This window comes from Nematostella vectensis, chromosome 6 (assembly GCF_932526225.1).
Source record: "Nematostella vectensis chromosome 6, jaNemVect1.1, whole genome shotgun sequence".
In the NCBI taxonomy this organism is placed as follows: domain Eukaryota; kingdom Metazoa; phylum Cnidaria; class Anthozoa; order Actiniaria; family Edwardsiidae; genus Nematostella; species Nematostella vectensis.
In genome coordinates, this window is record NC_064039.1 from 1,032,623 (window position 1) to 1,048,313 (window position 15,691).

Genomic DNA, 15,691 nt, shown 5'->3' on the forward strand with positions numbered 1-15,691 from the left:
ACACAGTTTGGCTAGTGATTTATAGCCCTTTAATAGACAATTTCTTTTAAAGGTTAAAAAGGGTTATACAAGAACTACATGACATAATACATTGGTAATTACAGGAGGCAATTTCAAGAATCAAACAGTTCCTCTAAGCGCACTTTGGTTGGTTGAGCAAATACCGTACCAATGACAGTATTCTGCTTGAAAAGTAAGCGCAACAAAATCAAAATAGAGCCATTAAACCGGTTATCTTTTTGTCGGCCGCTGCGCACTAAAATATAAATAATAAGTTGCGCAATCAACATAGTGAGGTTAAGTGAATGCAGCGAATGAAAAAAACATTACCTTCGAGTACTTTTTTAATTACCTTTTTACTCTTTGGATTATAGCCTGCCAGCCTGCTCTCCGGAGATTCGGGAGCAACCCCTACACAACACATTTTATAATCCAATTATCAAAAGCAACATTTTAAGATTTTTAAAAAAATATATATTCATTGAAAATCCAGAATACCCTTTGTCTCTTAGATCAATAAATCAGAGAAATTCTAGTTATCTATGACCAAATGAATTGAAACTTGTCAATGCGACGGCTCATTAAGGCCGTTACGTCTTTTTATGATTTCCCTCCGGGCAAAAATGCTTCTAATAACCAAGCAAAGCTACTGAGATAGATGTGACTGATTCTGATGACAAAAGGCGATCGTGGCAAAACTAGATTGCTGTCAATTTACATGACACATAGATGTGACTGATCAAAAATATTAAAAACAAAATAACTGCTGTAGAAAAAAGCATAATGCCAGCATTGGGATGTAGTAATAAGTGCATTTTACAAGATCTGTCCCCATTTATTTATTTTATTCATTCATTTATTCGTCCATTCACTTTTTGTCAGTGTCACCAACATGGATTATGATGTAAGTACATTGTTTACGAGAATGTATACGATTTCACATTATTTGCACAACCGGTCTTTGTTGAATACATTAAATATAAGCTACAGTTGAATCTCATATTATAACAAGCAACCCTCGTCATTATATTAGGTTTGAGATTCATATGTTCATGTGTAGTTATCCGAGTTTCTTAGCCACTCTAGTTTTCTAGTTTCAGCAAAGGTCCGCGTAAGAATCTAGAAACGTTGGCCAAAGTGCATTTTAAGTACTTCAGCGGAGCATTAACCATAGTGTTACAGAACACTACCTCATAATACAAATAACACTAAGCATATGATTCATAATGGCGACAATACTTTAGTGAGTTAGCTGTTAGCTGGTTGTTTTGTCAAACTGCGCTACCTTTTGATTTGATGCCTTCATAACGATCATGTTCGTGCTTCTATTCTCCCTTCAATTCTATATTATGATTACCATGACGGATTCTGAATGGCGGACGCTGAGCGAGACCCTATAATCCCTTATAAAGTCATGATAATTTGACTAACTACATGATTTCTTTTTGAGCATGTTAGCGCACTTCCTTGTGGCTTATTAAGGACAAGACCTCGTTGTCAGAAGATTGAGAAAGGATAAGTTATACACTCAAATTGCGCATTTTCACTTCTAGAGCAATACTTCGGAATGCGCGCTCTTCGCCTCTACATTTCAATGGCTGTTTGGTCGAAATGAGTTGTGCTCACTGTAGGGTCAGACCCTCTTCGCTTAAGTCTTAACAGTCGCAACCCTGCTTCCCTGAGTTCCTTGCTTCGACAACTGTACACCATTGGCGTGAGGCACGAGTTGAGGTACAGCAAACTAAAGGTAGCTTCTCTAGCAGTATTCATACTCCTGCTTCGCCCGTTGATAGCGATCCCGATGACAACAGACACGAATGGGATGTAGCAAAAGAACAACACTGTGGTTACCATAACCAGGGTTCCTAAAGCGTGCTTGTATTTATCGACGTCAATCACGCACCTCGCCTGCTTACGGCCCGACGAGTCAGGCGAACCAATTGCTACTTTATTCTGCAAATTTTTCAGCGCTGTTACTGACTTTGTATAGGAGTAGATTATAACACACAAGCATGCAAACATCACCAGTGCTGCCAGTGACATGAATTTCTCTTTGTTTGCGAGTATGCGGGTCATGGTGACAAGCACAGCCAGCATGAACGACCCGATCCCAGCGCAAATTACCCTGAAGGTGGTCACGATCTGCCGATAGCGGACACCGGTCGTAATAGCGAGGTAGCGATCAACACTAGTCGCGGTGACAATAAAGAAAGACGGGACGCAAATAAGGTGGGCTAAGATGTCTCCACATTGCAATAACCTGCAATAAAGCGTCAAATCCTCCATCAACACCGCGATCTTGCGCACGATATACAAAGGCTGGATAATAACGCCGACTCCCAAATCAGTGAAAGCTAACATGCACAAAAGAATATTAGAAGGCTTCCGTAAGCTGGGCGTCTTTATAATCGTCGTGATAACAAATAGGTTTAAGGCGATTGTGGGGAGCGTCAACACCGAGTTAATCGCGATGATGGCTATCTCGGAAGCGTAGTCAAAGTTCATATCCACGTTTTTGGAGAGTAGATATTCTGTACAGAGTCGCCTCATGTTCATTCCCGATGAACTATTCATTGTGGTATCACAGAAGTATGAAGTATGAAGTTTACTGTTTTACCGGAATATAGCTTGAATCCTTTACGAAATGCCAATCCCAATGGCTCCCCGTTTGCAGTTAATTTCTCCCAGTAAAACCGCACTTTGTAATTTTCCCTTAATCACTTCACGACTCTCCAGTAACAGAATATCGAAGCTTCACGTTCCCACAGCACCCACAAAGCAAAACCCAACTTTTCCTAGGACTTGAGATTAGCGTGATACTGAGCGGATGTTTAGATCTTCGTGCAGGGGGGTTTTCCTGTGTCCGTTTTTCTGCATAATGATTCCAAGCGCCAGGGAGTTTTACATTAATCTAGAATCAGTGTGTTCTCCACTCCCGAGCGCGCAAATTGACCAATTTCACTTCCAACAGCTTCCACTGGTTTTTAGCGCCCTTAATTAAGGATCTTCTTTGTTTTCGTTTTCCCCTTAATACCCGGAGGATGGCTGCGCCGTAATCAGTTTGCAGGTTGCCCAGCTTTGGGTGGTTACCAAGGCTGGATCCTCGCCGAATAGTCGTGTTGTACGAGCCTTTCCCACGTGAATTTCTCTCTTAGTCGATGCTTGAACTCTTCTCTGGTCTGCACATAAAGGACTCGTATGATACGCGCCGTCAGGGGTTAAACGCTCTCAGTCTAGCAAACTACCCCTACATCTATCACTCACTGCTTGACACACACTTAAATGACGATATGTCTCGTATCATCCAATTCGTGATGGTGTCAGGAGAAAGTTTTGACCTCGATGGCAAAGCTCGTGCGACACTTCACGTGTTTTTATATCTCAGACACACAGTGTTCCCGTAGTTTTGTTATCTTTTCAGCGGGCACGATTACGACATCATAAGGGTCTTGCAAAGTTCCGACAGCGCAATAGTATTGGCAATGGCGTCGATCATCTGCGAGGATTTTAACAATGATAATAAGTTAGAGTCAATAGACGTGAAACGACATTGAAGAGGGAACTCTATGAGAATGTTATAAACCTGTAAGCACGTTAGACCCCCTAGCCTTTCATTTCCCTCGCCCCCACCCCCAGCCAATTGACGAATGGGTGAATGTTCTAGAGAGGGCAGACATCGCCGGCTATTTTTTCAAATAAAGAAAAACATCTTTCCGCTTTATGTACAGCTTAATAGCGCTACGACGCCACGGAGGTAATTATATAACCTTTTGGATAAGCATGATTTACTGCTGCGAGCAAACACATTGAAACTGGTATTTAATAAAGAAAAATACTCTAAAGGAACATTGAGCTCTACATTTCAAGCGTTCTGTCATCAGAAGTTGTCATGGAAAGTTGAGGTGTTCTTTAAATGTCACTTATTTATTAACTATTGTATATTGTTTATAGACATTTATATATTTCGTGAATAAAGATACCTGCGGCGATTTAGATGCGTTTTGGCGAAAAACAATGAATTGCGAATAAATAATAATTGCATGGGAAACCAAGCAAAGCGCTAACAAAACGACAGGAAACAAAGAAACAGAAGAACAGAATGCAGTATTACGATCCACTTAGTGCACGCATTGTGGGAAGCCACAAAAAGCCAATTTCCCCGGAGAATGAACGTCTGTTAAATGCTATCAGACGTGGGGAAATGAAGCTTCACTTGATTTTGACCAAATTACTTTAGCACTTGAATAAGCGCAGTGATATTTTTTCAAGAGGATGTATCACTTTCCACTTTAATGCCATTATGCTCTTATGGGTGAACGCGGGAATCAGACCCAGTCTTAGCATGTGATCTCTTGAGCACGTGTTTGTAAGGTCTAAGAAATCAGAAAACACGAACTCGGGCAATTTCAAACTTTCACTAATTCAAACTAGCCTTGAAAAGTTCGATGCTCGGGATTCCGGCGAATATTGTTTTAAATGAGTTGTAATCATTAATCATTATACAATGACACGTTAACCTGTGTGCATTTCACTTGAAGTAGGCAGTTTTAACAAAGCAACACTTTCAAGAAAAACTGATAAAATTTGTTATGAATTTTGCTTGACTTGTCTTTTCAGCACTGAGAATCATGGAGATGCATGTACATCAGTGTATTCTTCTTCACATCAAAGAAACAATAATAATGTCAAAGTATATGAAAATTAAAAGTGCTAGACGGGCATGCGCGTTAAAGCCTTCGGGCCCTAACAAAGTTAAACACACAAACGAGATCATTGGTGGCGCTATAATTATTGCATGTTTTGAATTGAAGAAGGTTTGCATGTTTCACCGTTTTGTAAAATGAACTGATTTACTTACTTTTGGTACTGAGTAAATATTTTACATATTGCTATAGAGTTGCCAATATTTAACCATTAATAAATTGATTTTTTCCATCTCTTTTTGGATCCGGTATATTATAATATATATATATATTTTTTAAACGTACCTTTATATGTTTTGTACGTTTTCCTAAAGAAATTGAATTTAAAATAGCGATTTTATAGTGCCAAAAAGGTTGTTTTCCTTTCATAAGACTGGATGTACACATACCTGCGTGATCGCTGCGTTTTTCCCCAAATAAACGTGGAAAAAATTGCACGCGCTAATGAAAACGCACCAATAAGAAATTGATATATCAGCAGCTTGACGTCACCATCACTCAGCCAATGAAATTCAACTAACCTTTTTATATCATACTTTGACCAATAGAATTTCACCAATTTATGATTATTGACCAATAGAATTACTAGATTGTTCCTTTTATGATAACGTGACTCATCTTTGAAGAGTGAATTTTATTAACTGGAAAAATATTTAGCATTCGACCAAATAGGATTCAGCCAACTCAGTAATAGTTGTTTTTAAACTCGGATAACGTAAATATAACAGAGGCTAGCTGCCGCGGCATGCCGTCTATATTACCGTGCTGTCTATATATTCTTATATTTGGCTCGTGAATTAATAGCTCGCGTACTAACACTAATCGTGATTATAGCGGATAAAGGGCTCGGTGGTGACGTTAAAACGTTTTTAAAAGGGTCGCACGCTGTTTATACAAATTATACCCGTCTAGTCGCACCATTCCCTAAGTAAGACGATAATGAGTAGTGTATGGAAAAATGAACTAAGTAGCGAAAGCTTATCAAATGATACACGCAGTTTAATTGCGCCTACACATTTCGCCTTCAAACTGAGTTTTTTTTAAATATTTAAACTTCGGGAATAAAAAAAAATCGAAAAAGCTGCCCCAAGGGCAAGATCCATTCGTACGACCGCGAAGAACTCTGGACCGTAGCCGACTGCCAATTTATTAACGCTTTGTCTGTATGGAAAAATCTAAAGCATACACCCGAAATCACTCGTTAAGTTTGCAGTTACTGTACTTTTGTGGTCTTTGTTTAATAGCAAAGATTATGAGTGGGTTTTAGTAGGGTTAGATAGGCATGATTAACACTGATTAACACATTCATTAACACTGCTTAGTTGATAAGCGATTCCAATCAGACTTTTCATCTTACTTAGCCTTAATAAACGCTATAGAAATAATTGTTCACACTCAGTTGGAGTGTGATGATAGATTTCGACAAAAATAATTTCGTCACTTTAAGAAATAAGACGAGAAAGGCCCGCACCTAAGTCTGTTTAATTCCACGTCTACTAAATAAACCCATGACATGGAAAATTGAACAAAAGTCTTCCTCACCTTAATAAGAGCGGAGGTAACAGTTTCTCTGTGTATTGGAGAAGCTAATGGTGTATAGTTTTCTCTAATAACTAATAGTTTTCTCGTCAGACTTCAAGTAACGCATCAGCGACGTTAAAATTATAAAAATGCATACCAATCAATGGAGCAATCAACGATAGCAATCAAAATCTTGATAAAGACGTGTTTAATTTTCCTCATGTTGAGCTTTTATTTAATTTTTTTGTTTGTTTTTCATTGGTTTACTTCGCGCCGATGATATAACAAGAAAAGCAGCACGCGATCTCAGTTTGAAGCGAAGTTGTTTAGGTCATGTCAAGCCTTCATTTTGATAACTAATTAATTTCTGGTAAAGTACGAAAGGATGTTCCTTAGCGCAATGATGAGAGTCTGTTTTCTAATAGCAAAGCTGTTTTATCTGCATTTGACACATTTTACATATAAACATATAAGGCTTTTAATGTTTTCAATAAAAATGACATGATCTGAATGAATGATATTAGTTTTTTTAACTTTTATGAGTAGAGCAGTTACCTAAACACTTAAACTACTAAAACTTTTCTTCAAATCCAGTATTCTCGTGTACGAGCTCAATTCTACCGATATGTTGTCTTTAAAAAAAATCACCAAAACAACGATCTAATTAACAGGCGCGTACACAGGGGGGGGAGGGGGACACAGGGGGGGAGGGGGCGCCCCCCTTGGCGGTCAATGAGTGGGTCATTTCTTATTAAGGAACTTAAAATACTATAATTTCCATATGAATCCTATGACTGCGCAGCCCCCCAATCCTGGGTATGCCCCCCCACACACACAAACGTAAATCCTAGGTTTGGCGCAAGTTTGTCGCACAGAAGGTCATGTGACTTCATGGTGCAAGACGAAAGACTTTACAAAAATAAGGAAAGAACATTCTTAATTCGATTACGAGCATTCAAAACATGTAGTGTGACCACAGCTATAAACGTGCGCGAGTACATAGTAGTACTAGCATTTCCCATCTTTAGAAGCAATGCAAAACCCTAAATGGTATGAACCTTTTGTTGTATATCTGTATCAATAGACAATTTAAAATGTGAGAAGAGAAAAAAAAATGGATTTCATATTCTTTCCAAGAAATTCACCCCCGTATCTCTGTCTATTAACACTAGAAACAAAAAGGTTGTTTTCCTTAGGCAATGTAATGTAAAAGTAAAAGGTAGCCGCAAGACCCATTCTCACACGCTGTCATGATGACTACCAGGAAAACCCCTTCGTCTGACTAATGGAACTGAGATGTGTACGTGTTCAAACAAGGTTTATAGCCCAAGGGGTCGGGTTTACATTCAGTTATTAGGGGAGACGAGTTGCTTTCCAATTACTCCCAACATCCCCCATCCCCTCCAACTCCCCCCCCCCCCCCCTTCCCCACCAAGCATGCTGCTTGTATTCTTTCAGTCCGTGAGCTTGCAGCTCATACAGCTCGATACCAGTCGAACCGAGGCGGGGATACGAACATTAAGCTTAATGTGAACTGAAATAGAGTATTATCAAGTGTAAATTCTTACGAGCAGAAATTGCTTATTCCCGTCGCACTTGAAAATGTTGAAATGTTACGAACAAGCGCGTGCATATAGTGATAGTGGTGTACACAGGGTTCCCGTCGTACTTGAATGTTGAAATGTTACGAACAAGCGCGCGCATATAGTGATAGTGGTGTACACAGGGTTCCCGTCGCACTTGAATGTTGAAATGTTACGAACAAGCGCGTGCATATAGTGGTGTACACAGGGTTCCCGTCGCACTTGAATGTTGAAATGTTACGTACAAGCGCGTGCATATAGTAATAGTGGTGTACACAGGGTTCCCGTCGCACTTGAATGTTGAAATGTTACGTACAAGCGCGTGCATATAGTGGTGTACACAGGGTTCCCGTCGCACTTGAATGTTGAAATGTTACGTACAAGCGCGTGCATATAGTGATAGTGGTGTACACAGGGTTCCCGTCGCACTTGAATGTTGAAATGTTACGAACAAGCACGTGCATATAGTGATAGTGGTGTACACAGGGTTCCCATCGCACGTGACTGTTTAAATGTTACGGACAAGCGCGTGCATATAGTGATAGTGGTGTACACAGGGTTCCCGTCGCACGTGAATGTTGAAATGTTACGAACAAGCGCGTGCATATAGTGGTGTACACAGGGTTCCCGTCGCACTTGAATGTTGAAATGTTACGTACAAGCGCGTGCATATAGTGATAGTGGTGTACACAGGGTTCCCGTCGCACTTGAATGTTGAAATGTTACGTACAAGCGCGTGCATATAGTGAAAGTGGTGTACACAGGGTTCCCGTCGCACGTGAATGTTGAAATGTTACGAACAAGCGCGTGCATATAGTGATAGTGGTGTACACAGGGTTCCCGTCGCACGTGAATGTTGAAATGTTACGAACAAGCGAGTGCATATAGTGATAGTGGTTGATTCTTCAATTTCCTATTGAAGAATTGTCAAATACTGTTCTTTTTCCGTATGGTGTCTATGGCTCTGCGCCCCTCTCAGCAAATCCTGGGTACGGGCCTGGAGCATTACAGACTGCCTTGCAAATTGAATAGTAGGAAATATTCGACTTTTACTGTATTATGAGTCGTATTTCTATCGTGAATTTTTTTTTTCACGGAAATGAATACCTTGTCAAGTGTGAACGTGTGTCAAACAGGCCATTTAATAAATGAATTTTTAGTCTATATTTACTAAGATTGGATAGAATGCACTCTCTCGAGGCAAAATTAAAGGATTTTAAACTTCAAAACGTCAAATTTCCCCCTTCAGCAGTAAAACGAGTGTAGAACGGGCTTTTTAATTAATTCATTTTTGCTTCTTATTTACACAGATTTAATTTATCTCCAGTCTATAAGAGGTTCTCGAGGCACAACACAAGGATTTGACTTCAAGATGTCAGCTTTTCCTTTTAGCAGTTGCTCTCGGTTACATTTTGGTGTCAGACAATATCATTTCTTGACTTTGAATTGCAAATATTAATGTTTGGTCTTAACACAAAAGTACTTCACACGACATCTACTTTATCAAAGTATTTACACAGACTAGGTCACGATTTTTGTTAGAATCGTTAGAATTGTTAGAAAACAGCATATGTGGGAGGGGGAGTGACTATTCTTATGGGCTGGGAATTTTGTCATATGAATAAACTAAGCAGGCATTAAGACATCTTACGGATCTTACGAAAAAGGAGAAAATATGTGTTCGAATACAAAGGCAAAATTAGTGTACTAGAGTATTACATCGGAGTACTATATTACCACGTTTACACGATATCCATAATATTACCATTTATGACCACGTTCTTTTGTCATTCGAATCATCAGGGATTTTTTATTATCCAAATTGGCTTAATCACGGAAAAAATGGTAAAATAAAGGGTTTCTTTTTGCTCACTATTGTACCCAAATGTCAAGCATGGTGAATATGTCAAGGCATTTCCCGAGAAAGACGGGAAATAGCCTATGAATAATTATGCTTTTGCCATGAAATTACTAACCAAAACTTACTTACTTAGTACCGCCCTATGCCAAAGGCGTCGCCAACTCATATGGACTCCCCTGTTGACTAAAACTTACTTACTTAGTACCGCCCTATGCCAAAGGCGTCGCCAACTCATATGGACTCCCCTGTTGACTATAATGTACAGCCGGCTAAATATGTTTCTCCCATCTACAATATTCACCACTTACCCAGCATCGACGCATGCGCAACAGAGATGAAAGCCAAGAGCGCGTTTTTGGCTGTGAATGAATCTCTCCTTCTGTGATGCACGTTTTTATGCTCTCGCTATGTCTGAGCTACCGTAATGAGTCATTCAGTTTTTGAGTTTAAAAACAGCTTTCATATCACGTTTAGAGTTCTGTCCTCGTTTCATCCGGTTATTTGATCTTTTGTTGTAGTCGTTGGCGTTGAGAGGTAAAAATAAAACAATGTGGTACTTTAGCTAGAAACGTGCCTCGAAAAGATAATATGAAAAACACATATAAACAGCTCAAAGCTCCTGAAAATAAATGTTGCCAGTAATTCAATCAGCTTCAAAGCAACTTAAAACCGTAGTAAAACTTTGCTCCCTATTCCACCCCAGATTCTTCCCTTAAAAAAGTCATTAAAACAATGATATCCTGATAATGGTAAAAGGTATTAATGTAGCGACACACCCACATCAAAAATGACCATCGCTTCTAGCTTATTTTACTAAATAACCTAAAAGAGCCCGCGGGAGACATAGATAATTAAAAACACTGTGCCCAGTCTTCTTCCAAGATAATGACTAGAAAAACCTGCTATTTTGCGTCAATATCAACATAGAAGGTTTGAGAGTGATAAAACTAACACGTAAATATATTATTGAAGTGGGAAGCCAAAAATAAACTAACGCAGAGACAACAATTGTTTCATGTTTGCTTCTCCACGCTATCAACGCACATAGTCGGCACACAAACAGACCATTTCACCATGTTGCGCGCGCATCCAAAATGTCACAGACTGGCGGGCCACCGCTGATCTAAAATGGTGTACGAAGTGGAGTTTACAGACGAAGATATAGAAATGCTGCCAGAGTGCTATTTTCGCGGAGTTTTGGAGTCAAATACCTCTTCGTCATAATTTTGGGTCAGCTGTGGCCCGCCAATCTGTGGCATTTTGGATGCGCGCGCAACATCGTGAAAACGGTCTATTGCACTTAGAAATCACGTGACTTTTTAGGAAGCAAACTCTCGCACTACAGCTTTTAGAGCTCAAATTACAACAACAAAAAGCAACTTATTCAGGCTCACGTATAAATCAGCAAGAAAGCCAAAAAGGCTTATTTTCATTAAAGATTTTATTTTTCGTCGCTCTTGGCGTTTCTGCCGCAGCATTTCTGTGTTTATTTGGTAGAAGTTTGCCAAAAGTCACGTGATTTATAAGTGCAAGTCGCTTAGCGCGTATCCATTGGCTAAATTACTCTGATTTCACAAATACTTGGAGCTTTAACCGCGCTGTTGGAAGCTCTGATAAAACAGCGTATTATTACTCGTAGCATATCAAATATATTCCTTAAGGATAGTTTTCTTCGTTTGTATTGCCTTATATGGACATTGATGCCCATATTTAAAAAAGCTAAAGTTTACCCGCTCCCTTATCTCCAGAAAATGCTGATTCCTGACAATTTGAGAGTCGCGGCAAGAAATTGTCTAGAAAAACTTGACCGCTTGGTCAAATCCATATCTCACTAACCTTGAAAAGCCCTTTCACCCCAGGCCTCCAAGAGATTGACCGAGCGGGTTTGACGGTCACTATTGATATGGACAGGGGGCTGGGCACTGGGGGCAAATCCCCCCCCCCCCCCCATATTTATAAAATTAAAAGAAAATGACCAGCAGCGTGGATGTGCCCCCCCTCCCCCTCAAAATATTTTCTGTTAAAATGCTCCCGTATTCCCCCTCCCCCCACCCCTTTCTAGGCGGGTTTACAGCTCTGTTATATCCCAAGGATATTGGGTTCGAGAAAAGACCCCCTTAAAGAACTGACGAAAGAAAAATCGGGTTGTATGCTGTCTTTCTTTGCAGTTTTCATGGGATAATAAAAACAGGGCATAGAAACCCTAGGAAAAAGGGGCCAAATGAGATATTCCTTTTTTGCATTTTTAGCGAAGAGAGATGACAATCCGAATATTTTAGAAGCTTTAAAAGATTTTAATCAATAAAAGCATTTAGCCCGTTAGGCAAAGCTGACGCAATTTAAAAAAAGGGATAGAATTTTAACTGTCAATTACGACGGTTTGACTAATAAACTAAGAGTCGCCAATCATTTCTTGATTTCAAAACTGTGCTTCTAGTAGTGTGCGGCTTACGAAAGGTCTATAGCAGAAAAAGAGAACGTATCAATAATGCGAAAACTCACCTCAAAGCCTTTTGAAAGTGTCTGGAAAGAACCACTTTTGAACACAGCAAAAAACATTTATCAAATTTCCAGGCCGACGTTCAGCAGTTGTGGGTGCTTCTGTTCACTGATATGCAGCCTTTTCACAGCTAGTTGATATCGGCTATAACCGAATAATGCTCTAGTGCAATAGGAAGGAAGCGAAAAGAAATTATTTCGGCAATACTCTTGATTCGACAACCCTCACAACTTACCAATTGAGATTTATTGTTCGGCAATCAATCTCCCACCTCAGTTAAATTGTTTTTTAATGTTTGCCTGAGTGGGTGAAGGATGCAGAAAATGTTTTTTTTTGACAGCTTTTGATTAAAAAAAAAAAAAAGAAAAATCAACACCAAGGATATTATTTTTTTTAAAGAATGATTTAAAAGTTTTTCAGTGCACATTCCCAGAGGGGTCTTAACGCACTGGAACACCATTAATTAGCTCGTGCGAAAACGCAGGAAAAATACGCCCATAAGATTTTTGGAACGGTAGACACAATCGACGCCAGTTGGTAAATACAGATGACATTTTTAGCAGGAAATGAATGTTTTGGGGTTCTAACTATGGCAGAATTCATTAAAACTAGGTAGATACCCAACCGAGGGTAAACTTTCCGTGCAAACATAGAGTCTTTCGCTGCGGCCTAACGAGAAGGTATGATAATTATCGCATAGAAATGTGAAGTATCAAGGCACCAAAGGTTCAAATTAAGACTAAGACACGTCAGGGTTTCGTTGAGGTTTTTATTAAGTAAACACCTGATTCTTTGAGATTTCTTTAAATTATATAAAGTTCTCTCCATTCTCTGATCTATTTAAGAGAAAATACACTTAAAGAATTCTCGAATACCTTATGTAAAGTTTTACAGTAAATTTGTGATACTGTAATATATTTTGTGCAAACATAATGCTAGCTTTGTGAGTTTAGTCGACATTTTATTGATAATTAAAATACAGATGTCCTAATACTACATGACTATAAGTGTTAATTAAATAGCTTTTGATTTTTTTCATTGTTTTCTTTTCTAATCAGTCATGACGAATTCTCTGTTTGCCAAAACTTTTCCCCAAAAAGCACGAGAAAGTGTTGGCTGATCAGGTTCGTAGAAATGGGTCCCCGTATTGAACACTGTTTTCGCTTAATCGCATTATTTCAGATTGTCTATTAATGCCCATGACAGCTCTAGCAGATTTACTGCTACTTCAGCTTTAATGAATGGCCTCACATCTCTACAAATAAAATCTACTTCTATTATTAGAATAATATGGCGGTGCAGGAAAAACATAAGTAAGGATTTCCCTCAGATTTAAAGGCATCGTTACTAGGTTTAAGCATGTGTCACTTTATAGGAGCTGTAAGTTCATTAGAACGCATCCCACTAACACAATAATATTTTGCTGTTATCTGAGCCTCGACATGCTCTTAGAATTTGGTGAATTCTCTACCTGGCATTCTTATAAAAAAGTTTCTTATGAAAAAAGAGTCCAGTCCAAGTTTATTATGTGTTGATGTGTGGTGTGAGGCGCGTTCATATTTTTACGTTATTAAATTTCTAGTCGCTATAAAATCCTCCAAGTTTTCAGACCATTCAAAGACTCAATCGGTCAACACCCCCAGAAGCAAGGGGTGCATAAGCATAAGTTCTGCCAAGCAAAGTTTATTTCAGTGCTTTACACGTGCTCTCGCACGTTTTTATCGAGTGGGCGAGTGTGGGTTTGAGTAGGGTCTATTTGCGCGAAAGAAAATTCTGCAAAACGTTTACGCAAGCTTGAAAACAACACATCTCTTCAAATTGACGTCTGTGTTTGATCGGTACTTCTCGAGCTGTCTCAGTGGTCTGGAGTTGAGTTGAGTGTTTGTCACAGCACACTTCAACAGTTCAACGATATCTATACCTTCGCACCACTTGCAAATCACGGCTACGCGACATAGCAATAAAGCAATATTCTTTTTTAGAATTTGAAACATTTACCATATCTTGTGCATTTGCGCGGGGTAGAAATCGTTTATTACCGTGCAAAGCGGCAAAAATTTTAATGTATATACGCATAAGATTGTTTTGCTGCTTAGCAAACAATCTCGTCTGGTGCTTCGCCATATAGCACCGTGTACAGAAAGTTTACATTATGATTTATGATATGGTGTTAAGTGTTTCTTTTCTTTTTTCTATTTTAGTTTGCAGGCCGGCCTACGATATTGGCCAAAAATTGAAACCAAAAAAAAAATTGAACCAAAAATGTGACAGCATTACCGCAGGTTGTAAATTCGCCGCCAGTCCCCCACCAGGAGTGCAAGAAAATGGTGCATAAAAAGATGGCGGATCGTTCAAATTTATGGAACAGTTATGAAATTAGGCACAGTGATAGAGGAACTCACACTGAGCAATTCTGGATATGGACCCACCCCCAAAAATGTATACTTACAGTTTTAAAGAGGTGGAATTAATTTCCCTAAAAACCTGAATAAAACCAATACTTCGCTTGTTACGGTCACAAAACTTTACCCAGTGATGGATATTAACATAAACCTACAGTTTAACGGAAAAATAAACCACGCCCCTTTGATACTTACAGTTTTAGGGGTGGAACAAGTTATTTCCTTTAATAAGCATTAAATCCAGTACCATTTATTTTACGACTTTCAAACTCCACATAATTGCTATACTCTTTACAAAACTTCATTCGAGATATGTACCCACGCCCAGATGTGAGTATTTACATTTATACTAGAGATGAGAGGCAAATTGCTTATATAGAGTGCCTTTTCAATACAAACTGAGATCTAAGATTTCATATACTAACTCATAATGGTATATTGCAAGATATTCCCAACCGTTTAGCCACGCCCCTATTGTACTTACAATAGATGCACGAAGGAGGTATATCGCTTATATAGAGTGCCTTTCAGCACGAACGGCGAGCTACAAATCCACATATTTATATATTGCAGGATCTAGTCGAGCGTATTACCACGCCCATATAGAACTTACAATTATACTAGAGACACATAAGCGTAATATATACCATACACATAGCACGCTTATAATGATCAATAAATATAAAACACAGAATTGTTGTCGACAGGAGTGATCTTGTTGCGTATATAATACCACGAGTTGACAAGTGTACTTACAGTGCTATCGAAAATGAGATAATTGTTATTATTAGCTGTGAATTGGACTTCTCCGGGTCCAAGTGTGGTGAATAATTCGTTGAAGAAATGGCGAGGGAGGTGTTGAGAGAGTAATCGGAGCACTGCATATTCAAAATGGAGCACTATCAACCTGCCAGTCATAAGGGTAGGAAGAGCCACTCCCAGTACAAATCAAATGCAGAAAAAAGGCATAACTTCATTGTAAAAAGTTGAAATACCAAGCATGCATACTGTATGTGGTAGTTGTAAATAACACATACCTTTTTCGAAATCAAAAACGTCTTTTTTTTCGTACGTTATGCAATATCAAACCTGTTAATATCACTTTTTAGTATTTTCGCAAA

The 15,691-nt window shown here is 39.0% G+C and overlaps 1 protein-coding gene across 5 annotated transcripts; it reads right to left on the reverse strand.

Moving 5' to 3' along the window:
- Window positions 1-814: 814 nt before the first annotated feature.
- Window positions 815-12,308, reverse strand: LOC5510541 (alpha-1B adrenergic receptor). Of its 5 annotated transcripts, none has more exons than XM_032379712.2 (2): window positions 12,171-12,308; window positions 815-3,496 (listed from the first exon to the last, which is right to left on the reverse strand). In XM_032379712.2, exon 2 carries the CDS (start codon window positions 2,572-2,574, stop codon window positions 1,585-1,587), a length of 990 nt encoding a protein of 329 aa, XP_032235603.1. In that variant the 5' UTR covers window positions 2,575-3,496; window positions 12,171-12,308; the 3' UTR covers window positions 815-1,584. The 5 variants fall into 5 exon arrangements, with proteins under 5 accessions (XP_032235603.1, XP_048585351.1, XP_032235602.1 ...); XM_048729394.1 differs by lacking the exon at window positions 12,171-12,308 and adding an exon at window positions 9,867-9,963; XM_032379711.2 differs by lacking the exon at window positions 12,171-12,308 and adding an exon at window positions 9,798-9,861.
- Between the last annotated feature and the right edge of the window lie 3,383 nt (window positions 12,309-15,691).